The sequence below is a fragment of the Eretmochelys imbricata genome, chromosome 10 (genome assembly GCF_965152235.1).
Source record: "Eretmochelys imbricata isolate rEreImb1 chromosome 10, rEreImb1.hap1, whole genome shotgun sequence".
Classification (NCBI taxonomy): domain Eukaryota; kingdom Metazoa; phylum Chordata; order Testudines; family Cheloniidae; genus Eretmochelys; species Eretmochelys imbricata.
The window spans coordinates 17,764,408-17,790,597 of NC_135581.1; the positions used below are offsets into that span (position 1 = coordinate 17,764,408).

Consider the following 26,190-nt stretch of genomic DNA (forward strand, 5'->3'; position numbering starts at 1 on the left):
AGCACTCATAGTGTAGACGCAGTCTAAGTGTTCAATTACTGAAAATAGTATGGTCATGCATACAACCATGGGGGGGCTTCTGGTTTTGGCTGGTGTGTGTGAGTGTGTGTCACACCCACCCACCCAAGCTTTCATTTCACTACTTCATTCTCTCCACCTGACACATTTTGCCTTTAACCTCTCTTTTTTCCCCCCAAAGAGCTTTTTCTGCAGAGGCAGTACATAGATACAGTATCATTCAAGGCTCCTGACAGTAACAATCCATGTTTCGAGAACCTGAAGCTTCCACCTTGCTCCTGAAAACTCAGGTAAGAATTTGCTCTTGCTGAGATGTTGGACTAGTTAGGGTTCATGGTTCTTGAAGAGAAAATATAAAGCTCCTTACCTTTTTTACATAAAATATTATAAAAAATGATATAATCTGCACGGCTGGCATTAAAGGTGCGAAGAAGATGCCAATCCTACAAGAAAAAAAAAAAAAAACGTAGGGGAGAAAGAGTCCAAAAATGTATGAGAACTCAGTCTTTGGTTTTTACTGCATGGTATGAAAGTAGAATATATTTGGATAAAGTTATTATAATATTAATATTGTTAAATGTAACAATAAGCAAACCTTGCTACTAGATAAATTAACCTTTTTAAAAATTATACTTAAAAATAAAGCAAAACATTTTATTACACCCTCCCCTTGCAATATTCTTTTAGAATCTGGAAAACAATTTCCTTCCTTATTATCAAAAAGAACAGGAGGACTTGTGGCACCTTCGAGACTAACCAATTTATTTGAGCATGAGCTTTCGTGAGCTACAGCTCACTTCATCGGATGCATTCATCCGATGAAGTGAGCTGTAGCTCACGAAAGCTTATGCTCAAATAAATTGGTTAGTTTCGAAGGTGCCACAAGTCCTCCTGTTCTTTTTGCAAATACAGACTAACACGGCTGCTACTCTGAAACCTTCCTTATTCTGTCGCTCATCGGACAGACTCCTTCCCTCCTTGTTGCTAACACCATCTGATATTAGAAGAGCTTCGACGGTGATGCTACTTCAGTAGGGAAGTAAGACATAATATCAAAGACCCAGGATGCTCCTTCTACAACCCCCTTCCACCCCCAAGTTTTCAGTTGTGGCCAGAAAGACGCCTACTTTGTGTAGGTGCTGCATAAAGTCACTGTTATTAGTTTTATTTCAATTCCGCAGCAGTGGTGCTGGAACATTTTTAGTAGTGGGGGTGCTGAAAGCCAGCCCCCTCGCTCCCCCCTCCCCCCACTGAGGCTGGGAGCAGGATGGTGTCTCCAGGAGTGGGGCACCCAGACAGGAGTAAGGGGGCCGAGGCCACAGCTAGGGGCAGGTGTGGGGCCAGGAGCGGAACCCCAGGCAGGGGCCGGCAGCCAGGACCCCACGTGCAGGGCCAAGAGCAGGGCCCCAGCTGTGGGGATGGGCATGGGGCCCCTGGAGTGGAGCCCTAGGAGCGGGGCCCCAGGTGCGGGGCAGGCCCCAGGAGCAAAGGCCTGAGAGCAGGGGGTAGGGCTGGGCATGGGGCTAGCGGCTGGGGAGCCAGGCCAGCAGCCAGGGCCCCAGGAGCAGAGCCCTGGGCGTGAGGCCAGGTGCGAAACCTCGGGCCCAGGGCCAGCGGCCGGGGAGTGGGGCCAGCGGCTGGGACCTGAGCCCCAGGTGAGGTAAGGGGTTGGGGAATGGAGTGCGGGCGGAGGGCTGGGCCAGGCATAGGCACAGGAATCACCCCCAGGTTTTTGCTCAGAGGCAGCGGCTGGGGAGCAGGGCGCAGGGCCAGCGGCCTCGCATAAAACCTGAGGGTGCTGCAGCACCCCACCCCTACTTCCCACGCCTATGTTCTACAGAGTGGGGGATGACAAAAAACAGGAGATGGGAGTGCCTTTAAGTTACAATTTTAATAAAAGGTAGGTTAAAATGTCTTTCTATCGAGGTTTTTATACCATTGTGGTAGCCAAGCTCTTGTAAAAGTGGTCACAGTTCAGGGCAAATGCATCTGTATTCCCTTTCCATGGTTCACCATGGGACCCGCTCTAGGCTCCCAGCTCCTAGCCATCGCCTCTCCTGGGCAAAGACCCATGTCTCTCTCCCTCCTGACTGGCCTGTTTCCAGGCTGCACAGTCGTTTGCCTAAACTAGCAAGCCAGACTGCCTAAACAGGCCTCTGTCTGTGCTTTGCTTTCTTGCTGAAGGCTGTGACCAGTGTATTGCCAGCAGTTACAGATTACCACACAGCTCTTTATAAGCAAAACACACTTATTCTTAAGGTGAAAGCATTACAGAGAAAACATATTAAAAACAATAAAGGAGTCTACACACCTGCTAATAAGCTTTAATCTCCCCCGCCCCAGAGATCATTCCCAACTCCAACAATGGCTCTGGTAAGAGTCAGTCCTTCAAACCCCACAGAGAGTTTTCCTGCGGTTACAGGTTCATAGAAGCCTTAGCTCAGAACTAGCCGACCTAGGAATAGGTCAGTCCTTCCTTTATACAGCTTGGGCCTTTGATCATGAGACTCGGGAAGAATAATCAGGAAATAGGGTGTAGCTTCAAAAGACCAGGTTACATACAATCCTGGCCCACAATAATAGATCAATCATTCATTTAATACAATGAACCCTAAGCTACTTAAACTTAATTCAATGAGGTCTCCCAGGGCAATTTCCTGCCATATCCTTATCCATTGCAAACGTCATCATCAGGCTGTTTTTCATAGTGCCTCTCTAGGAATAAATAATAATATCTTATAGCAAGTATGAATGAAAACTCATCACTTACCAGGCCAAAGTCTGTGTGTAGATCAAGTCTAAAACATTTCGTGCAATATCAAATTCTGGCACTCCAAGTTTTTTGCAACATTTAGTTCCAATGATTCTGAAAATGACACAAAATCATTAACTACAGAACTGCAACAATCTTTAAAGGAAATTCCTGCATATAAGTAACAATAACTAACTATATGTGGATCTATATTAATGGTGTATTATGCAAAAGTGTGCACTGTTTGTCAGTCAGGCAGCAAATGGAAGAATAAGCACATATATGTGTTTGGAAAAATACTGATGTTCATGAATATGCTGCATGGATGACAGAAGCCAAAGAACATTTTTCATTTGCGCCAAGAGTTATGCTATATAGGATGAAGCAGCTAAAATGTAAATGTGAAAACACTTCTCTTTCAGATAATGGGTACAAACTGAGCATTAATTTAAATGTTGACATCAAATCAGTAAGGATGTAATCTAGAAATCGCACTCACCTTCGTACAAATTCTCCAAAGAAAGAGCCAAACAAGCAAAATATGAAGTCAATCACAATGAGACGGTAGATATCTTGGCCAACTAGACTTTCCCAGCACTTTAAGAGAGAAAAATAAAGGGTGTATTTAATTCAAATCCTTCTGTCTAGTGTTTGAACTTCCGGATCCTGATCCAAAGCTCATTGAAAGACAAACGGAAAAACTTCAGGAGGCTCTGGCTCAGATCCTTGTTCACTCTAGTTTCCCTCCCCCTCAGACAGCCTCCCAAAACAACCCCAGTGAGGATATAGCTCAAAAATGTGCTAAGATCCAGTACAACAGAGTTCATCATTGTTTCTGTCTATAGAGTGAGCTAAAGCTAGTTCTGACCTACGCCGGATGAATAATGTCATTCTATGACTTTTTTCCCCACAACAATTGTTTCTCCAAAGATTCCTGGATCCAACTGAAGAATGTCAAGGCCACAATTCCTTCCCTCTCTTAAGAGCCCTCTGCACCTGGGCTATAAATTTCATTACAACAGTCTGTCATCTTTCCCATACCTTTTCCTCCACTGATCACATATTTCCTGATGTTTAGACAAAATATTATGGAAGTGTTTTAAGGCTAATTCCTGACCACGTGTTTTATGGCAAAGTGTTGTACACATGAGGGATTAAAACTTTACCTCTTTCTCCAATGTAGCCACATCGTTAAGCCAGTAGTAGCAGAGGATTCCAATTATTGATATTTTCAGAAAAATATTTCTACAAAGAAGAAGTAACTATATTGATTCCTGTTAAACAAACATGGAGGGATGTGACATCAGTAGCACATCACTCCTTTCCAATGCATTTGATTCTGTGAAACAAATGTTGCAAGTGAGATGTGTGACGTTCCATGTGGGAGAAAGGTAGCAGTATTTGCACACTGTCCTACACTAGGGATGTCAGCTTTGAAGTATGGTGCAGCTCCCCTTGGCCAACTTTAGAAGACACTCTCAGTGGAGCACGGATGTTGGTACCTTGTACTGCTGTAACCAACCCTCCCTCCATTTTCCATCTTTCCCGCACTGGGGTCTGCACCACAGGCTGAGCAAAGCCCAGCGTACCAGGATATGCCTGGAAGAGAGGGAAACAACACCTTTGCCTCCACCGAGGCTCTGGCACTGTAGCGAGCGCCGAGTACATAACAGGCAGCGTTAGAGATGGAGTCACAAGTCCTTTGAATGAAGTGACTGCCCTGATGCTTTCAGTACTCTTTTGTCATGGGCCTTACCATCGACAGAAAAAATGCAGCCAGCTTCAGGCAGCTCGTGCGGCTAACTAGGAGAGGATGGCACTGGATACCTGATAACCGTGACGTAGAGCTGATGTCTGGGATACTGGAATTTCTCTAGGAGTCCAAACAAGGCGAAGCAGAAGGGGACGAGGAGGTTCAGGAGAGACACAACGACGGGCAGCACTAGCGTGGCAGCCTCGTTTTCCAGCTCACTTTTTTTACCTTCCAGGAACTTAAAGGGAAAGAAAAATAAAGTGCAAGAGAGACTCCCCTCAGCGTGGTCTTTGTGGAAGAGTTTGCACGCAGCGCTGCCTGCGTTCTCTTGGAGAGTCACGGCTCTGCATTTAACCTATGCTGTCAGGCTTTCATATGCCCCGACCTGCTAGGATGGACCTCTGTAGCCACACCGGCTAGGGGATGGCACTCGGAGACCCGAGTGCAGTATTGGGGCCTTAGAGTGCACCAGAGATAGGTCAGTGCACCAGAGATATCATGTTCGGTCTTTTTCTTTGTAGTACCTAGCAGAATAAGGCTACTGGAATCCAAACTAAGCAATTCTTCCTTCTGCCTTCTAGGCCTTGATTGTTTAACCTAGTACTAAGTTATTGAAGGTTATATGAGAGTATTGGCAGAAGCAACACCTATACTGCCTTATTGTCTTCCAAGCCTTAATCATGAACAGTCATTGGCACTCAAGAGTCCAGCATACCAATGTTGAAGCCTGTGTTTCTAGGGTAGCAGTTTACCAAACCTGGTCCTTACCTGTAGATTATTTCTTGAGAGGAAGTAAACACCAGCACAACAAGCAGCTGCTATTCCCAAGGAAGCCACCCAAACCACCAGATGAACAGCGATACGAGCAATTCTCTGCTTTAGAGAAAGGTTCAGTACCTCGAGGGTCACTTCAGACAGGGATTCCTGCAATCAAACACTTGCTAATTAGGCATAGGCCTTAGTCAATAGTATAACAAAAATAAAGGAAAAAACATGAGCTAGGGGCAAGGCACTGTTCGTTCATGTGCACAGCTATGTAGGATATGCCACAGAAGGACAGAAGCATGTTATATGGAAACAATCTCAGTTAAATCAGCAGTACACTAGATGATGCCAGGCAAAGAGCAGTGTGCTCCCCCTACCTTCTAGCTAAAGGCCACCATTTGGCTGCAGGTCTGGGGGGAAAAGAATAGAGATGGGAAAATATTCATGTCACTTGTAGAGATTCAACTGCCAGGACAAAAAAGACGTCCTTTAGAAATATGTTGCTAAGCCAATGGCAGGTAAGTAAATGGCTCATAACAGAAAAGCTTCACATAGTCAACTAGTGGGGCAGGAAGAAGTCAGTTCTCTGAAGTATCAGATGGCACTTTCTTGAGCAAGTCATACATTCAAACCGAGAGTTAGATCTGCTCAATGGGGAGAGGATTTCTTTCTGACCCATTTCATTCTGTACCTTTATTTGCGTACTGAGATTGCTTTGCTTCAGTTTCACAGCTTTCTCATTGGTTATATTGAAGTCCCAGATGCAGAGAAGCTTGGCAGCACTTCCAGAGTAAGTGTGAGGATTGATGAAGTTCTTACGGAAGGACTTTGCCATGCTGCAGTAGAAGTTACATGCAGGAGATCAGTATTAGGGAAATGCAGGGAGTCTTTGAGAGGAAAGACCCAAAAAGGGGGCGGGGGGGGAGGGAAATCAGTCTTGCAAACTACAGAAATCTACCTTCCTTGCTTAGTGAATGTAGAGTTCAGTTACAGTCACTCCCCTTTCCCTTTATGGTCAGGTCTCCTTACATACCCTGCTACTTCCTGCCTTCTTTTCCCCTATTCTATGTCAGCCATGGCTGCGTCTGATTAAATGTAGCAAATCACTCGTGGAAGTTATGGACAGCAGCATTCATAACAGGGGATTACACTCAACTGACTGAGCCAGAATTCTTCTGGGGGTCATTGGTGGCTCTGCATTGATTCTGGTGGGTCTGGCAGCCCTTTGGACACTACGTAGCCCTAAACTGGGGAAATTTGATGACAGCGTATTAATTTCACCAGATTCTTTTATTACCATCAGGAACTAGAAACAGGAATTTGTCAACAGCAGCATGTCCAAACTAATGGCCCAGGGTATTATTACTACTACTAGTAGACGCTCTTAAAATGTTAATTAATCGCTTTTTTGTCTTCATACAAATCTATCCATTTTAAAGTGCAGGAGGAATATATAGTTATTGTACCTGTACACCAAGCTAAAGAAGCAGATGATGAAATAAATCCCAATAGTGAAAATATAGGCCAGCTGCATGTTATAGGAAGAGTTGTTCTCAGTTTTCGTGATTGTAGAGTTGATGTAAAAACCGTAGTAGAGCACTGTTTTTTTAAAATAACCCTAAAATGATACGGAAATTGGGTTAGCACTCAAAAGACATGCTGTTGATTGAATATAGTGAAGTATTCAAGGGTCTTCTCCTGCAAAACTTGATTGACAGGAACAGACCCATTCACCCCAATGAGATCACTCTAGTAAGGTTTTTGCAGGAGTAGGGCCTTCTTTCCCCCCCTCTACTGATCACAATTTTACAGGTGCCAAGTGCTTCTTTTGGCCAGTGGATCACCCCTCCTTTTCCTAGAAATCATCGTAAGGAGCTGCAGGTGCCCAACACCTTGAAGGAGTGGACCTTATTTAAAATTATTGCAACTGGCACTAGATCAAAGCTTATTTGGCCATCCTTCCCAAGAAGCACTCTGCAAATACTGTAATCCCTTATCGCTGTACTTTTACTTTGCATCCAGAAACTTAGGAGCACGACCGTTTTACACCTGAAGACTGAGAACCATTAACTGAAATGCACAAATGCAACATTGCAAGAGAATTCCAGCAGGAATGTTCATATTTACCCTTCTTAAAAAAACCAACATGGCTTCCTCACATTGAGAAGGTCTTAGCTACCAGTCTGAGTTATTATTTCACTAGATAGACCCTCCCACCCCGCCCCAGGTGTAGATAGACCCCCCCTAGGTGTACAATGGAAATGATGCAACTTTCTTGTAAAGGTCAGGTGTGGAAAAAACTAACCTCCCCAAAAATGGAACAACTCCTCCTCTCTGACCAAATAAACAAACCAAACAGGAGCGGAGTGTCAGTAAAATTAGCAGAGTTTGTGATACTGGGGTGTTTAACTTTAGGTTTTTCTTCCCCCAAAAAATATTTAGGTATTTAGGCCCTGATGGTGCAGAGATCTCAGCACAGATTTAAAGGTCCACTCAAGTAAAGCCCCTCTGAGTTCAACAAATCTCTATGCAAGATTTGCCCAGCTCCTTGCAAAAATCAAGAATTCAGTGCTTATGAAATGTGCCGGGTTCACAGCATTAGAAACTGAAGTCCTTAACACATCTGCAGAGGAAGGATAGCATGGGAAGATTCACTGCTGATAGTGTCTTAGGATAATGCAGAAGGGGTTAAAGGATAATGAAGTCTTCATGCCTATTCAATCGCTTGCTGAGAGGCTGTCAAAAAGGCACCAAGCAGTTTTTGAATAGGACACAAATGCTCTAGGAATTAGAGTGAGATCAATTAATATCATATGGGCGACTGGGCGGCTGTTAGTTGGTTATGACTTTTGTTCAATATGAACTATAAGTCAAATTAAAATTTTTACAGTGACCGGAAGCAAATAAGAGCACTATTAAAACTTTTTCCACTCCACCCAGCTGTTACTAGAAAATACTTGTGGCTGTTTTTTGGCCTTAGGATGATTTTATAAAATGTATCTCTTGTATACAGTATTAGTTTGTGCCTGCCTCTACATACTCACAGCCCCGGAGAGAAGCTCCAGACCGTTGAACGAAAGGTTATTTGGTCCCGATACTATAAGCTGTGGGATTGTTATGAAGCTGAAGTTTACAAGGAATGAGAAGATGTTGAAAGTCAGTAACCACTTCAGAAAAACAAAATAGGAAAGAACACTGGTTCCAAACTTGCCACCGATGACTTTCAGAGTCTTCTGCCATAGTTGCAATAGGTGCCAACATTCCGACAGGCCATTTTTAAATTGCTGATAGGACTAATATTAGAAGGAGACAGAAATACGATCATTAACAGGTAATCTGATACTACACTTGTTACATAGTATTCAAATTAAAGTCACACAAGACAATCCCACATTTCTCATATTTGTATTTTTAAATTAGGAACATTTTCCCCTCCTTCACTTTCTTCTCATTTGTAGGATGCCTTTCCTTGATTTGAGCTCTTAAATGGTACCATAATCCAACTTAATAAATAAATAAATAAAAATAAAAGTGCACTAGTTCTTTGGCCTATTGGCAAGTAAAGGTAACACAAGGGAATATGCTATGCAATTCTGGAGTTAGCAATGAGATCTTTGTTTTAAAAAGTTTAACCCAACTTGTGTGAACAAGGCAGGTTACACTTACCAATGCTGTTTTGTACAGACACTGTGTACAACAGTTAATCTGAGTATGGTAACTCGCTGATTTTTTCGTTTTCTCCATGAGAACTTTATTTCTGTGGAACAGCATGGAGGAGGGTGATTAAAACAAAGAGGAACTTCTCATTTAACATACCATATTGTGTTTTACAGACTGCTGCAAACACAAATGTTATGTACGTGCTCAGGAGCACAGTCGGGCAGGATATGGCCAGTGTATTCTTTTGAGAGTTTGAAAATTTTTACCATCCTAAATCAGGACAAAAGATCAACATCACAAAAAAATTTTGCTAGATGAAAGAGTCCCCCCAAAATAATAAACAAATAACTTTCAGTTTGGGTCAATCGAAATATTTTATTTCAATTTCAACATTTTTTAAAACAATGCTTTCAGTCTAATTAGTTTCACATTTCAAAACAGAAAGTTGTTTCAAACCAGAGCAAAAAATCAGAATTGTTCATATTAAAATTATCAAAAAAATTCATTTTGACATTTAAAAACCTTAAAAAAAAAATTTCAAGTTGGAAAATTCAGCTAAAAATCAACCTGGTTTTGAAAACAGTTTTAGTTTTAACAAATCAGCATTTTTCAGAAAAAAGGTGATAAAAAAATTCCCAGCCAGCTCTACTCAGTAGCAGCCAAAAAGTTACTCAAATGTGGACTTTAGGGAGACAGCTTTGCTGTTTGTCTTTCTGTTAACTCGCAACCTGCCTCAGGACAGACAAGTCTGGTGCCAGTCTAGCCTCCTTGCATCTAACACCTGCTTATTGTTGGTGATGGGCTTTGGATAACCTCTACAATGGCACTGTGATAGTGGTAAATCAGCCATTACTTTCAACCTCTTTTGCTTGGCCTCTTCTCCACTCTTATTGCTGAAAACACTTTTCAAACTCTTAAACATCACAATCCATATTTCATATGATATTTCTTATATAAACAGAACAGGATATTTCTGTCAACAAGAGGAAATGTTGCTCCCATCCAACAAAAATGCATATCCTGCCATCCTTACCAAATGCTGACTTGCCTTATAAGATGCTACTTTAAAACATGTTATTAATATAAGTTATTTTCCAGTTGTTTTGTTCCATAATTGACGAGAATCTAGCAAGGAAATATGCAGACACCTGCATTTGTTAAGTAGATGCCAGAAACAGTATGTGTGTTCACATTAGTACTAAGCTGTAATAAACATTCTGCTTTTACCTGATGTCTCTCTTTTCTTTCATGGTCTTTGGTGTCTTCTGGATTGCTTTAATTCTCTCTCTGCTGGACATGCTTGCAAGATTTTTGATCAATTTTTCTTCTGTCGGTGGGATGTACAAAAAAAAAATTATATCTATCCAGAATTTTAGATAACAACATCTTAACTTTCATGAAAAGAATGAGAGGAAGAAGACTGGAAATAAGACTTTTAATATGCACTGCTACCAAGACTCAGCTAAACTATATGAAATTGAGAGCTAGTGATAGCTGGCAGTGGTATTGCACTAAATATTCTTAGTTTTCTGGAATGAACGGTTCTTTAATACAGATACATTGGGAGAATACAATTTTTAACGCTTTCAAAAACCATTCATACCCAGTCATGGTTTACTGTTAGTACAATGGGCTGTAATACAAAATAAGCAAAAACATTGACTCAAACTTTCCAAAAAGGTTCTTACCTGCTGTTTTTTCTAGTTGGGTTTTGGTTTCTAAATTTTCATAAAAAACAAACAGTGAACTGAAAATTAATTTTGTTTAAAAAAGATTTTTCGTTAGTAGTAGTGTGTAAATTTTGTGCTAATGGAAACAAATTGTACATTTGCTGAAAAGCTTTTTATATATAGTGCTCTGATCTGTTATTTTGAGGCTTATTATACGTTTTAATAATTGTTAGCTTGAGAGGGTCACTTGAATGTGAATCAAAAAATGTAAAATAGCATCAGCTAGAGGCATAAAAGCCATGTCTACACTAGGAAAAATGGTGTATTTTAAAAACATGTCAGGTAGCATGTTAATTAACACATTAAAATTCTAGTGTAGATTAAACAGTTATCATTTTAACCCATGTTAGCCTGGCACAATAAAACCTTGTGGGGAGCTTAAGGTTTACCGCAACCTGTTAACATGTGTTAGAACTACAATTTGTCTTATCTAGACAGGATTTTAGCACAATTAAGGAACATGTTAGCTTACATGTCAAATATATGTCTTATTTCCTAGTGAAGACAAGGCCAAATATTGCAAAACACAACTATGTCAGGCTTTTACACCCAGCTCTTGCTAATGTATTTAGCAAGCCCAATCCTCAACACTCCTACTGTTTCACAACTGGGTTTCTCTAGTATAGAGAATGCCATTTGTGGCAAGTTGTTTCAAGTTCTCTTATGGTTCTATATTGGCTATCAAGGCCCTCCACAATTTTCTGGGATAAGAATATATTTAAATCCCAACACCACTTCTCTAAGTACCTTACCTTGTTTATGTTTGTCTTCATTATATGTTTCTGCATTTGAGTCTAGTCTGAGAAGGCTGGAAGGCATCCTGTAGACCAGGTCAGCTTGTCTTCTGTTATATCTCTGACTGAAGCTACCTGAACAAGACACACTTTTTAGTGAACTAAGAAATGTAACGCCAAATTAGCTTAGCCAGACCTGTTCATTACGCATTCACTTTCCACATAGTCCAGTTAAGTAAAGAATACCCATCCTCCCACATTTGATGTGTAATTTTTCAGACTTGAAAACTGAACATTAAGGGCCAGATTGGGATACATGCAGAGTAAACCCTACTACACAAGTACTCCCACAGACTTCAGTGAGATTATTGCTGGAATAACATACTATTCAGCATAAGTAAGGGTATCTGAATCTGGCCCTAAGAGATAAGCTCCCATTTTCTTATCAGAGTTCAACACATCTTCTTACCCCATCCCAATATTCAAAAGCACTATGTTCACTGGATGCTTATACCTTCCTCTATTGAAGCTGAAGAGCGAGAAAAGTTTACAAACACCTTTTTCTGGTCACTAGCAGCCACTTGGGAAGAAGATGCAGGCAGCTCAGAGCTGCATTCCCCTTCTGCATTTAAGCTTTCTGGGGTTAGAAGACCAGGAAAGTCTGAAGCGTCTGCTAAAAAACGCTCCCTTTGTGGGTCTTCAGCAATGTCTCCCTTCAGATTTGAATAAACAATGGGGATAGTAGCATTTGTACTCAGAGCCAGTTTTCTTTGTATCCATTTAAAAGGTTTAGAGAAAGGAAAATGTGTTTGTCTTTTTTCTGAGCTACTCCCTGGACTCTCAATGTCTGGAAGTATATCCTTCAGTTGATTGTTCTGGGTATCCATTTCCCAAGCATTAGAAGTTTCTTTCCCTCACTCTATGTTCTATAATGTGGAGCTTTGAAACAGGTTATTTCCATGAAGCAACATAATTGTTACTTTCCAGTAAGACTCCAATTTTCCTCCCAAATCAGATGTTAATCAGATCCATTTACATGTTCCTAAAGTTGGTTAAGGATAGCTAAGAGAGGTGTGTTTTTCCAGCGTATCTAGGCAACAACTCTAGAAGAGAATTCTTGAAGCAGCCAACAGTTACCAAATATGTCATAATGAAAAGGATTACAGGATGCTGAAACCTGATGGATCCACAGTATAGTCTGTTATGCATGGCACAGACAATAAAGTGCCACTAATACCATCATTTTAAGACAGACGGTGTTCCAGTATCTAGTCAAAGATTCAACCCTAAACTACACTATTCCAGGCCCAAAAGACCTGTCGGTTAATTGCATGGGTGGTGGGCGAATGCGTCTGTGGGGGAGGCTAGCCCCTGGCCCCTAACCCCTCTACCTGAAGCCCCACCCCTTTAGGTACTACTAAGGATTATCCTTCACACACAGACATGGTGGGCCAAATTCTCTGCGGGTGTAATTCCACTGACGTCAGTGGAAGCACAGTAGCAAAGAATTTGGGCCCACAACCCCCTGAATAACTTCACAAGTGATTTACAGGGGTACACCTGCTTATAGAGAATTCACGTTCAAATAGGTGACTCTGCTTCATACCATACTCTTCACATACAGCTGGGGAGGGGTGGAGGGAGAGAGCAGTTTGCATGTCCCACACATACATTTTTGAGAGTTCAAAATTTCTTCTCAGATCGAATCATGACGAAAAGTCAAAATCTCAAAAATATTCACAAACCAAAAAAAACAAAACAAAACACCCAAACAAACCCAAGCCAGGTCAATCAAAACTTTTTGTTTCAATTTCAGCCCCACCCCCAACCCTCTGAAATTGAACTAAAAGGTTTTAAAAGTGAAAAGCCACTGAATTGGAAAGCTTGATGTTTTTGTTTTGAAAATGTCAAGACATTTTGACATTTTCCCCCCTACAACCTTTTTTCAAGTTGGCAGATTCCTCAAATCAAAACCTGTTTCATGAACAGTCTCAGTTTAGATAAACGGGCATTTTTTCATAAAAAAACAATTCATCAAAAAATTCCCAACCAACTCCACTTTCATTGCCACGAGATGGAGTCCACTACCCACAAGGATGTTCCAGGAAACTCCAGGACAATGAAGTGGTGTTGTTAAGAAAGATTTTTATATTTAATGGTGACTAGGATTCAGTGAGGACTACTGGACAATCAGCCACCTGAACTAAATAAAGAACCTTCCACATTCGTTAGTCTGAAATGTCTTATCAAGGGATAAAGTCTAGTTTAGTTCAAGCCAAAGACAGCTGTCATCCTCCTTTAGAGATTAAAGTTTCAATGTTCTCATTGGCCATTCCATCTTTGTGCCTTAAGCCTTACCTCCATCAGACATATCAGAAGATCTGCGTACATAAGGACCATCCGCGGCATGAAAGGAGGGAGATGTGTATGCTAGTTCTGGCTCATACTCAAAGGAAGGATTAGCTGTTAGAGGGAAAAGCAGAAGTATTAAGCCACAAAGAAATGTTTAAAACTCTTCACAGAAGATTGGCTTTGTTGATACAGTAATAAACTCAGTGCTACTGTGCATAGCACAATAGACCCTAGAATTATGCTCTTCCTTTGTTCTAATACAGTATGCCCATTTAAAATCAATCATTATATTGTATAGTATAGTTACACCATGCCGTAGACTACTGAAAGGCAAACTTAATGTTGCTAGCTGCCTACATTTTCAAGAGTAGCTAGTGACTGTGGGTGTCTCAATTTTTGGAGGCTCAACATAAGACATCATAAAGGTACCTGATTTTCAGAAAGTGCTCAAAAAAATTTTTTTTTTAAAAATGAAGCCTCATTAAGGTGTTTCAAGTTGGGCAAAAGAAAGCACCCAAAACCCACTAATCACTTTCTAAAATGTAGGTAACTAATGTTAATGTTCTGTTTTTCCCCCTCCCAAGCACAACATAAGAAAAAATAAAACTCTGGAGTGACAGGATGGAAATAATCCTTGCTAAAATGTTCTTTATTTAAAAAAAACTAGGAGATTTCCTCCCTCTCATTTTGCCCATAAAGATGTTACATTTTAAGTTTCCTAAGAGGGACACTTCTATAAAACATGCCTTGAATGTAGAGCTCCTTTAGAAATCAAGATGAGCGGGTATTTGGATCAACCTCAGGAATGAACCCCCAAAATACTGTCTATTATACATAGGATTTTGGTATGTGGAATTACGTACTGTGTGGATTTCCATATGGATTTGTGTTGGGCATAGCTGATCTCGATGTGCTGTAGCTGTATTGGAAACCAGGCTGCATTGAGGCCATCGGTATAGCCAAGGGATAATCCTGGTTTCTTTGTCCTCTTCCACTGCGACCTTCATAGGAATCGTACAACGAGTCATCATCCAGGGAGGAATCATGAAGGTTTTGGTGAAAGGATGAATTCCTTTCTCTGCTGTGTGAGCAAACAAACAAAAAGGAGCGAATAACAGTAACCAAAAAGGTAAGATATATCTTTTTACCTTTGTTTCTAGATGTGCAGTATTCAAACAATGTTTTGACATAAATAAGTTATGTATCATCTCACTTCACCACATTTTAAAAACATTTTCATAATATACAATCCTTAGAATCAAAGTTCTGACATAAGCGCCAATCACAAACTGAATTAAAGAGACTAAAACTTCAGTCCCACTGAAGTCAGCGGAAGGACCGCTCAAAGTAAGTATATACATAAGCATTTGTAAAGTCAGGCGCCAGGCTCCAAGCGTGCAGTAAACTTTTTGGCTGCACATCTGCTGAAAAATTGATGAAACCAACAAATCCCTGGCACCTGCAACTATAAATCCTGGAACATATTACTCTAAAGTGTAAAATAATAACAGAGCCACTCTGACAAATGTAGAAACACAGAGAGAGTAGTTGAAGTATGATTGGACCAACTACTGTTGGTGGAAGGTACACGTTTTGAGTGACACCGAGCTCTTCTTCAGATCTGTACCTTCTACCAACAGAAGTTGATCCAGTAAAAGATATTACCTCATCTACCTTGTCTCTCTCACATCCTGGGACCTACATGGCTACAACAACACTGCAAGAGAGACTCCACAGACATTCTCAGACAAGAACTAAGGAGTGATTGAAATGAAGGGCAAAAATAGAAATGGTAACAAGTTCCATCCCCCACACTCCCATGAATTCTAAATATTCAATTTCCTTTATTACCAACAATACTATTGGTCAGAACTTTTATAAATTATTGCTCACACTTACCTTCTGTCAATCTCCAATGTCTCTGAGTAATGATAGTCTGGGTTTTCAAAGGCTTCATTATCGTGATAAAACATGATGCATCTGATTCCTTGATTATCGGTGAGAAATCTTCTTTACCTGAAGTCTTTAGTGCTTCAGTATTATATTAGCGGGTGATTCATTTAGAATCTAATAAAAGACAAAAATTAGATCCAATAGATTTGCTGCCTAGTAGCAAGGAACAAAAATAATAGATAGAATAATAATAATAATAGAATCTGAACAAGACAAAAAATTGCTTTATTCTTCCTGGAGTAATAATGAATAAAGCAATAAGATCTGTATAAATGCAGAACCGTCTCAAGTGAGTATAGCATCATCTGGGTCCTATTTACCCTCTGGACAACATGTATTTACTGGTAGTTACAAAGATAGTGAAATTTGCTATGTAGAAATACAAGCCCTTATCTAAAATTAAAGCACTACACTTGAGCATGAATATTTTGTCTAAAAAGATTTTCCCAACATTTTGACAACATATAAATCAGTGTTTGTTTTTTTTTTAAAGATATATAACAAACCAATGATCCCTGATCTACATATGGATCCTGTTTCTCTTTAGGTACATGTCACTGATTTCAAACCAGAGCCCAGCTCCTGCAATTGGCACAGCTACAGAGGTTTTCATTGTAGATTTGAAGAGTCTTGTAGAGAGGTGGTTAAGTATAGCTGGTTATGTCTTCACTGCTTTAAAAAAGGTAGGTTTTTACATCGAGATAACTATCTCACTGTACAACTCTAATGAGACAAGACACTGTGGTTTTTGTTTCAATGTAGCTAGTCGAGGTCAATCCTGAGGGGAGGGATTATACTCAGTGAATGCTAGGAACATAGGGTAAAGGCCCAGCAGATAGCACCCCATAAAAATATCCATGTTTATGTGAAAATAAACAAGTACAAAAGACAAGTGTATTATAATATATTAATCATGTTTTAGTATTGTGTATTATATCATGATCAAGTCACACAGCTATATCCAGATTGATGCCTTCGAGTACTTGGCAATAAAAACTATATTAAGCAACTTAAATATATTCTGAAGTTGCCCATCCCACTTTGCAAACAATTACTGAATGGAATCTGATATTTGCCCACAAGAGACTATAAACATAAGCACTTAATGCTAAACTTTTCATGTTGTTCCGGTAACAAACCCACACATATCAAGATAGACCAAAGATTGCAAGAGCCTTAAAGTAACATATTAAGCCAGTAATCAGCTGACCAAATTAATCAGTTATACAAGTGTACATATATATGTATATAAAATCCCGAACCTAATCCTTCCTCTTTGTAGCAGACAAAATGGGGGTTTTGCTTGAGGAAGGACTGACTCCCAGTAATTAATATAACAATGAGAATTTTTCTTTGACAACACTTGATAAATATGTTTAAGAATTGGTGTGTGCTAAATAAAAAAAATTGTCTACCAGTTTTTTAGTAATTAGCACATTCACACCACACCCAACTTAAAAGCATAGGGTTTACAAGAATTGCCAGGTTTACGTATAGTCAGTCTACTGAGGAGAGCTGGCTGGAAAACAGAATTTCCCTCGCATAAAAAAACTTAAAATTTTTGGAAAACAAAAACACTTTGTTTTGATTCAGGACAAAAGTAAAAAATTAGTAATTTTTCACAGGAAGAATTTGTTTAGAATTCGATTTGGGAGTACCAATTCAGCATTTTCCAATGAAAGACAGTTCTGTTGGAAAATTTTTGACCAGCTCTACTTCTGAGACACACAATACTCTCGGAAAGGCAACAGAAGATTCCTTCACAGCAAGCCTACCTCCCCATGGGAAAAGGTCAGCCAGACACAAAAATCCACATACCACCTCTTCTTCTTGCTCCCCCTAAAAAATAAAGCTCATCCATGAGGACTTGCAGAGCAACCCTGAGAGACAAACTCATAAAAGGTAGGTCCCATGCCCCACTGGTCTCCATTTCATTCTGTTTAGGTTCTAATAGTGCAACCAGTACCATGATCTCTCCATGAATTTCCAGGAGGCACTGCTGTGGAATGGGGCCCAGCCCTTTTACCTTTTCACCAAGGTTCATTAGAGAGGAAGTGGGGGGGTCATCGTCAGGCCATGTGATGCCTTCCTTCTCTTTGACCTCTGATGTGGTCCTCTCAGTCAGCAAGAGCTAAATATTGACAGGTTTCAGAGTAACAGCCCTGTTAGTCTGTATTCGCAAAAAGAAAAGGAGTACTTGTGGCACCTTAGAGACTAACCAATTTATTTGAGCATAAGCTTTCATGAGCTACAGCTCACTTCATCGGATGCATACTGTGGAAAGTGTAGAAGATCTTTTTATGCACACAAAGCATGAAAAAATACCTCCCCCCACCCCACTCTCCTGCTGGTAATAGCTTATCTAAAGTGATCACTCTCCTTACAATGTGTATGATAATCAAGTTGGGCCATTTCCAGCACAAATCCAGGTTTTCTCCCCCCCCCCCCGCCCCCACAAACCTACTCTCCTGTTGGTAATAGCTTATCTAAAGTGACCACTCTCCTTACAATCAAGGTGGGCCATTTCCAGCACAAATCCAGGGTTTAACAAGAACGTGGGGGGGGGGGGGGGAGGGTTAGGAAAAAACAAGGGAAAATAGGTTACCTTGCATAATGACTTAGCCACTCCCAGTCTCTATTCAAGCCTAAGTTCATTGTATCCAATTTGCAAATGAATTCCAATTCAACAGTCTCTCGCTGGAATCTGGATTTGAAGTTTTTCTGTTGTAATATCGCAACTTTCATGTCTGTAAGCGCGTGACCAGAGAGATTGAAGTGTTCTCCGACTGGTTTATGAATGTTATAATTCTTGACATCTGATTTGTGTCCATTTATTCTTTTACGTAGAGACTGTCCAGTTTGACCAATGTACATGGCAGAGGGGCATTGCTGGCACACGATGGCATATATCGCATTGGTGGATGTGCAGGTGAACGAGCCTCTGAGAGTGTGGCTGATGTTATTAGGCCATGTGATGATGTCCCCTCAATAGATATGTGGGCACAGTTGGCAACGGGCTTTGTTGCAAGGATAGGTTCCTGGGTTAGTGGTTCTGTTGTGTGGTATGTGGTTGCTGGTGAGTATTTGCTTCAGGTTGGGGGGCTGTCTGTAAGCAAGGACTGGCCTGTCTCCCAAGATTTGTGAGAGTGTTGGGTTATCCTTCAGGATAGGTTGTAGATCCTTAATAATGCATTGGAGGGGTTTTAGTTGGGGGCTGAAGGTGACGGCTAGTGGCGTTCTGCTATTTTCTTTGTTAGGCATGTCCTGTAGTAGGTGACTTCTGGGAACTCTTCTGGCTCTATCAATCGTTTCTTCACTTCCGCAGGTGTGTATTGTAGTTGTAAGAATGCTTGATAGAGATCTTGTAGGTGTTTGTCTCTGTTACACTAGTCTCACTTCAAAAATTCTTCTCCGATTGAATGAATCTTCACAGGAGAACAACTACTGTTTGGGAGATGGGAGGGGAGGGGAGGAGAAGATTAAGGGTCATTACTGTGTCATTCAGCAAGTCTCAGTGTCACAGAGAGGAAGGCTTGTCCAGTGGTTAAAGCTCTAGCTTGGGACTCAAGAAACCTGAGTTCAAGTCCCTACTCCACCAGACTCCCTAACTGACTGTCAGCAAGTCACTTGTGTCTCAGTGCCTTAGTGTTTCATCAGTAAAATGGGGATAGTAGCAATTCCCTACCTCGCAGACCTGTTGTGATGCTAAATACACTAAAGACTGGGGGACGCTCAGATACTATGGTAACGGGGGCCATATAAGAGGGATAGACATCCATTAGGGAGTGGGCACTTTCCTTTGGATCAGTAAATAGCCTCTGGGGTTACACAGTTCAGGTACCTCAGACCCTTTTGTAGGCCAACAGGCTCATTTTTTCTGGGTCAAGATCCAAAAGAACAGCCGCATTTTCCTCCCTCCCTCTAAAACGCATGTGGTAAGGCAGCTCCAGGACCTAGTTCTGCCGATATGGGGATTTCATTCTGCCAACACTAATCCTCAGCCATGCGGAACGCAATGCCATCCACAGCCTCAGAAACAACTCTGACATCATAATCAAAAAGGCTGACAAAGGAGGTGCTGTTGTCATCATGAATAGGTCGGAATATGAACAAGAGGCTGCTCGGCAGCTCTCCAACACGAGTTTCTACAAGCCATTACCCTATGATCCCACTGAGAGTTACCAAAAGCAACTACAGCATTTGCTCAAGAAACTTCCTGAAAAAGCACAAGATCAAATCCGCACAGACACACCCCTGGAACCCCGACCTGGGATATTCTATCTACTACCCAAGATCCATAAACCTGGAACTCCTGGGCGCCCCATCATTTCAGGCATTGGCACCCTGACAGCAGGGTTGTCTGGCTATGTAGACTCCCTCCTCAGGCCCTACGCTACCAGCACTCCCAGCTACCTTCGAGACACCACTGACTTCCTGAGGAAACTTCAATCCATCGGTGATCTTCCTGATAACACCATCCTGGCCACTATGGATGTAGAAGCCCTCTACACCAACATTCCACACAAAGATGGACTACAAGCCGTCAGGAACACTATCCCCGATAATGTCACGGCTAACCTGGTGGCTGAACTTTGTGACTTTGTCCTTACCCATAACTATTTCACATTTGGGGACAATGTATACCTTCAGATCAGCGGCACTGCTATGGGTACCCGCATGGCCCCACAGTATGCCAACATTTTTATGGCTGATTTAGAACAACGCTTCCTCAGCTCTCGTCCCCTAAAGCCCCTACTCTACTTGCGCTATATTGATGACATCTTCATCATCTGGACCCATGGAAAAGAAGCCCTTGAGGAATTCCACCATGATTTCAACAATTTCCATCCCACCACCAACCTCAGCCTGGTCCAGTCCACACAAGAGATCCACTTCCTGGACACTACAGTGCTAATAAACAATGGTCACATAAACACCACCCTATACCGGAAACCTACTGACCGCTATTCCTACCTGCATGCCTCCAGCTTTCACCCTGACCACACCACATGATCCATCGTCCACAGCCAAGCTCTGCGATACAACCGCATTTGCTCCAACCCCTCAGACAGAGACAAACACCTACAAGATCTCTGTCAAGCTTTCTTACAACTACAATACCCACCTGCGGAAGTAAAGAAACAGATTGATAGAGCCAGAAGAGTTCCCAGAAGTTACCTACTACAGGACAGGCCTAACAAAGAAAATAACAGAACGCCACTAGCCGTCACCTTCAGCCCCCAACTAAAACCCCTCCAACGCATTATTAAGGATCTACAACCTATCCTAAAGGATGACCCAACGCTCTCACAAATCTTGGGAGACAGGCCAGTCCTTGCCTACAGACAGCCCCGCAACCTGAAGCAAATACTCACCAACAACCACATACCACACAACAGAACCACTAACCCAGGAACTTATCCTTGCAACAAAGCCCGTTGCCAATTGTGCCCACATATCTATTCAGGGGACACCATCACAGGGCCTAATAACATCAGCCACGCTATCAGAGGCTCGTTCACCTGCACATCCACCAATGTGATTTATGCCATCATGTGCCAGCAATGCCCCTCTGCCATGTATATTGGTCAAACTGGACAGTCTCTACGTAAAAGAATAAATGGACACAAATCAGATGTCAAAAATTATAACATTCATAAACCAGTCGGAGAACACTTCAATCTCTCTGGTCACGCAATCACAGACATGAAGGTCGCTATCTTAAAACAAAAAAACTTCAAATCCAGACTCCAGCGAGAAACTGCTGAATTGGAATTCATTTGCAAATTGGATACTATTAATTTAGGCTTAAATAGAGACTGGGAGTGGCTAAGTCATTATGCAAGGTAGCCTATTTCCTCTTGTTTTTTCCTACCCCCCCCCCCCAGATGTTCTGGTTTAACTTGGATTTAAACTTGGAGAGTGGTCAGTTTGGATGAGCTATTACCAGCAGGAGAGTGAGTTTGTGTGTGTATGGGGGTGGGTTTTTGGAGGGGGGTGAGGGAGTGAGAGAACCTGGATTTGTGCAGGAAATGGCCTAACTTGATTATCATGCACATTGTGTAAAGAGTTGTCACTTTGGATGGGCTATCACCAGCAGGAGAGTGAATTTGTGTGGGCGGGTGGAGGGTGAGAAAACCTGGATTTGTGCTGGAAATGACCTAACCTGATGATTACTTTAGATAAGCTATTACCAGCAGGACAGTGGGGTGGGAGGAGGTATTGTTTCATATTCTCTGTGTATATATAAAGTCTGCTGCAGTTTCCACGGTATGCATCTGATGAAGTGAGCTGTAGCTCACGAAAGCTCATGCTCAAATAAATTGGTTAGTCTCTAAGGTGCCACAAGTACTCCTTTTCTTTTTGCGAATACAGACTAACACGGCTGTTACTCTGAAACCTCATGTAGAATGTTAATCACACAGGAAGGTGTTAGTAACATGCACATCCTGTCTTATCAAGTTTCAAACAAATGAGTTAAAGCATGAGGGAGTGCAGCCATTATACTCCTAGCAGTGTCAGTATACAAACAAAGTGTCTGCTTGTAGTTATGCAAATCCTGAAGTTAAAAAAAGAAACCAATCTAGAAGTTACTTGAAGATCTTTTTTTTTTTAAAGCCAACAACAGTTGTTTGAACTATAAAGAACTACTACAAGCACAAAAGCAATGTCAGTCATCCAAGAACCACTAATATTTGATATATCAGATTAAACTACATTCTTTCCCACAAGTAGCCTTTAGTTTATAAAAGGCCCGGCTGGTTCTCTCTTTATTGTCACCCTCTGAGCTTTTATATTATGGATTCCTTTCCTGTTTAATATACTCTACCCAGTTCCTCATGACTAGCACATTTTAATTAATTTGTCAATCTGAAATTGATATTAAAAGAATTTAATATTGTGACAGGGTATCAGGTTCTAGGATTCTACACTGCTCTTCTGCTGACTCACCAGATCAGGCAAGTCCTATTTGATCCAACACAGCGGTAGCTAATGGAGTGTCTGCCTCTGAAGCAAAATAACTAGGGACAAAACCAGTCAGACCCTGTGAGATAAAACTCTAAGAGGAATACAGGCTCTGGCAAGCACCAGCTGAAGTTTATGTAAGATAACCATTAAAAAAAGGCTGACTCATGGACCACAGATGTCTGTGGGAACTTTATCAATTACGTAAGAGGGTGCAGGACTAGGTCCACAACAACAAATGCTGTGACTTGACTTTCCCATGGCATCTGATTTTATTTAAGCAGTTGGGTGTATTTGAGACTTTGACATTTTCATTGTTACACTGGACCCTTGTTTCAAGATAGATAGAGCCTGAATTGTGTATGTTACGAGAGATCGAGTGACTTCACAAAGGAGGACAGCTAGTTTTAGTGGCAATCAATTTGATTGTGATAAGTGAGAGATAAGTGTCATAATCCGGACTCACTTTCCCTCTTATAGCACAGTTCAGCAGCCTAGCCTTATTCAGAAAAGCACTTAAATGTGGTTAACCTTAAGCATATGATTAAGCCCTATTGACTTCTATGGGACTGAAACATGCTCTTTAGAATTATTTGTTGAATAGGGATGGATATAAGCAACACAGGTATTCTCCACTGCATGCATCCGATGAAGTGAGCTGTAGTTCACGAAAGCTTATGCTCAAATAAATTTGTTAGTCTCTAAAGTGCCACAAGTACTCCTTTTCTTTTTGCGGATACAGACTAACACGGCTGCTACTCTGAAACCTGAAATAATTTACTAAATTTCATGAAGACCACAATATTCTTCCCCTATTCCGCCCCCACACATGTAGACTCCCCATCCCAAAAAGTAAAGCCTCTACACATTTATAATTCTTACGGATAAACTTACATTAAAAAGTCATTTTCAGTTGTCTAGAAACTAGAGATTCTTCTAGAAATAGATTTAGCTTTTTTAACCTGTCTCTTGTTTCGTTGATGCTTTAATTTTTGATTTAACATGTTTCCAGATTGGCAGAAGCAAGTCAGTGCAGCCAGCTGACTGATACACAATGGGCACGTTTTTCTCTCCCATCCTGCAAATCTTCCTAGATCAAGCACAGTGCAAATGTCTATGTTTTCATAAGCACAGCAAGCAAGCTTCAGACACTGTACCACTACTTTCACTTCTTGACACACCTACCCAGACTCCACCTACCACATATACAGTCTGAGAAAATAATCCTGGAGGTGGTACAGCATAGAGTATATAACTCTCTCATGTCCTATCTCATGCACTAATGTTGTTTCCCTCATTGTTTGGGGGCTGTTGAGTTAGGCATCCTTGTAATACTGAATTTGAAAATGTACAGTAGCAATAGACCAGATGGTCCTTTCCTTGCCATGGAGGGAGGATGTATGCACATATGCACACATGCATGTTTTTAAGGCACTGTTGTAACTCACAATTCAGCCACTCCAGATATGTGGACATTTTCCACATTTGATTGAAATGGGGTTTACAGGGTGCGGTCCTCTCTGAAAAGGTCCCAATAGCCCCAGGGTGCTCAGCACCTTGCAGCATCAGGCCCAAACTGGGGCAATTACAGAAGGCCACTGGATCACAGCTCAACCACAACACAACCTCCCTGAGCAATCAGCTAGCAAGGGCTTCTACTGCCATGGCCTGATTCCTTGGTCACATGACATGAGAGAGGCCCAGCTAATCAAATACATACCATATGATTTATTCCAACTCACCAGGCTAGAACGCAATGCAGCATGACAGTAGCATGACACTACCCAATTTTGAGGTTCTTGCAGTAAGTCTTGAAGATTTTGCAAAGCACTGAAATGCATGTGCTTTTTCCTCTTCATGTCCAGAGCTAAGCTCTATTCCATACTCCATTACTGACTGAGGATTGATGGTAAAATGGTTAACCGCCCCTATACTGTGGGCTGTTTTTTCCCTTCTTCTTCCATTTTGAACTCCCAGTAGCTGCCACGCTAAGCCATGCTTACTTTGCCCCACCTTGCATAGTAATAGCCCCAGTATCAATGTAACAGAATGGCATTGAAAAGTAACTTATTTGTATGCAAATATCAAATTTTTGGTATACTTTGATCAAGAGCAGAGTCCATGCAACCCGTTATTTTTTGCTTTTATGTAAGCATAAATATACAGTAGTAATGTTTACTGATCTGATGGGAATAGAGTGATTTTTCAGAGGATGCCTGGGACCTTCAGCAGCAAGACACAGGCCTCTGTGACTTAAGCCGAACTCCACTAAACCAGTTGCTAATTATTATCCTCTGTGGACAAGCTATTAGAGGGTGACACAACCTGGAACCCAGCATGTGACATCCGCTATTTTTATTCCCTAACATCTTTAAAAGAAACTCCAGTAGAACCTCAGCGTTCCGAACACCAGAGTATGACCTGACCAGTCAACCACACGCCTCATTGGGAACTGGAAGTATGCAATGAAGCAGCAGCAGAGACAAAACAAAAAAGCAAATACAGTACAGAACTGTGTTAAATGTAAACTACTGAAACAATACATTTTTAAAAAAAGATTTGACAAGGTCAGGAAACCGGTTTCTTTGCTTGTGTCATTTAAATTAAGATGGTTAAAAGCAGCATTTTTCTTTTGCATAGTAAGGTTTCAAAGCTGTATTAAGTCAATGTGCTGTTGTAAACTTTTGAAAGAACCACCATGATGTTTTGTTCAGAGTTGCAAACATTTCAGAGTTACAAACAACCTCCATTCCTGAGGTGTTCATAACTCTGAGATTCTATTGTATAAGGCAACTACAAAAACTCAACCCATTGTAGTCAGTGATTTTAGTTTATTATCCATTTATTGTGTGATGTTATCATATATATTGATTGTATGTTAAGCAGAATGAATTTGTAGGATTATAAAAGAATAAGATTGATGAGCATTTAGTGGACCCAAGTAATAGACATGAGTAGGACAAGCTGAAATGCAAAAACCTGTAGGTTGATGCCCGCAAGACTTTAGCTTAGCTATTTTAGGCTTTGGAGATAAGAAATGATGACATAAGTGACTGGAAAAAAAGTAACATGATGCTTTAAGATTATGGGAAAAGAGGTACCAAGAGGTAATATTGCACAAAAATACCCAGAAGATTAATATTAGATCATAAAAATAGTGTAAAGGCGCACCTGTCTTAGACATGTGTCTTAATCACAGGATACAGGCTGTGCATTGATGCTAGTGAGAACAAAGGGAACTTACACAGCCTACAGAAAATTGGGGTCCCTTATATTTCTAGGGGACACAGACCAATAAGAGAAAAGGGGATTGACACTTTTATGGACATGCACAGAATGTAGGTATACACAGAATCATATTATAAAAAGGGGATGCCCAGAACAGGAAAATTGAGCTCCTTATGGGAGAGTGCAGCAGAAACCCTCCCTCTACTGATGATCAAGCCACGGGAGACGGATCAGACCCTAACACTATTGTTAAGGATGTGAGTAAAGCTATATTTGCAA

At 41.2% G+C, this 26,190-nt stretch overlaps 1 protein-coding gene and 1 long non-coding RNA gene across 10 annotated transcripts in view; one reads left to right on the plus strand and one right to left on the minus strand.

The window, feature by feature from the left end:
• TMC5 (transmembrane channel like 5) overlaps nt 1–26,190 on the minus strand; it is a 54,947-nt gene that overhangs the window by 19,427 nt on the left and 9,330 nt on the right. The window contains exons 1-18 of one of the 9 annotated variants that reach the window (XM_077827499.1): nt 18,323–18,609; nt 17,744–17,887; nt 15,664–15,831; nt 14,628–14,842; nt 13,771–13,875; nt 11,431–11,547; nt 10,637–10,666; nt 10,176–10,275; nt 8,955–9,045; nt 8,333–8,581; nt 6,755–6,906; nt 5,980–6,124; nt 5,292–5,447; nt 4,598–4,761; nt 3,937–4,015; nt 3,270–3,367; nt 2,789–2,884; nt 386–461 (exon numbers count right to left, since the gene is read on the minus strand). In XM_077827499.1, the coding sequence (XP_077683625.1) occupies nt 386–461; nt 2,789–2,884; nt 3,270–3,367; nt 3,937–4,015; nt 4,598–4,761; nt 5,292–5,447; nt 5,980–6,124; nt 6,755–6,906; nt 8,333–8,581; nt 8,955–9,045; nt 10,176–10,275; nt 10,637–10,666; nt 11,431–11,547; nt 13,771–13,875; nt 14,628–14,842; nt 15,664–15,737 (1,947 nt within the window). In that variant the 5' untranslated portion in view covers nt 15,738–15,831; nt 17,744–17,887; nt 18,323–18,609. Of the gene's footprint in view, nt 1–385; nt 462–2,788; nt 2,885–3,269; nt 3,368–3,936; nt 4,016–4,597; nt 4,762–5,291; nt 5,448–5,979; nt 6,125–6,754; nt 6,907–8,332; nt 8,582–8,954; nt 9,046–10,175; nt 10,276–10,636; nt 10,667–11,430; nt 11,767–13,770; nt 13,876–14,627; nt 14,846–15,663; nt 15,832–17,492; nt 17,527–17,743; nt 17,888–18,322; nt 18,610–22,668; nt 22,765–23,577; nt 23,713–26,190 lie in introns of those variants that run through there. The other 8 variants (XM_077827493.1, XM_077827491.1, XM_077827498.1 and 5 more) reach the window with 8 other exon arrangements.
• LOC144270793 (uncharacterized) lies at nt 250–16,427 on the plus strand. Its single transcript, XR_013347248.1, has 3 exons — nt 250–308; nt 14,774–14,893; nt 16,265–16,427. It is a non-coding gene; the product is annotated as an uncharacterized LOC144270793 (long non-coding RNA).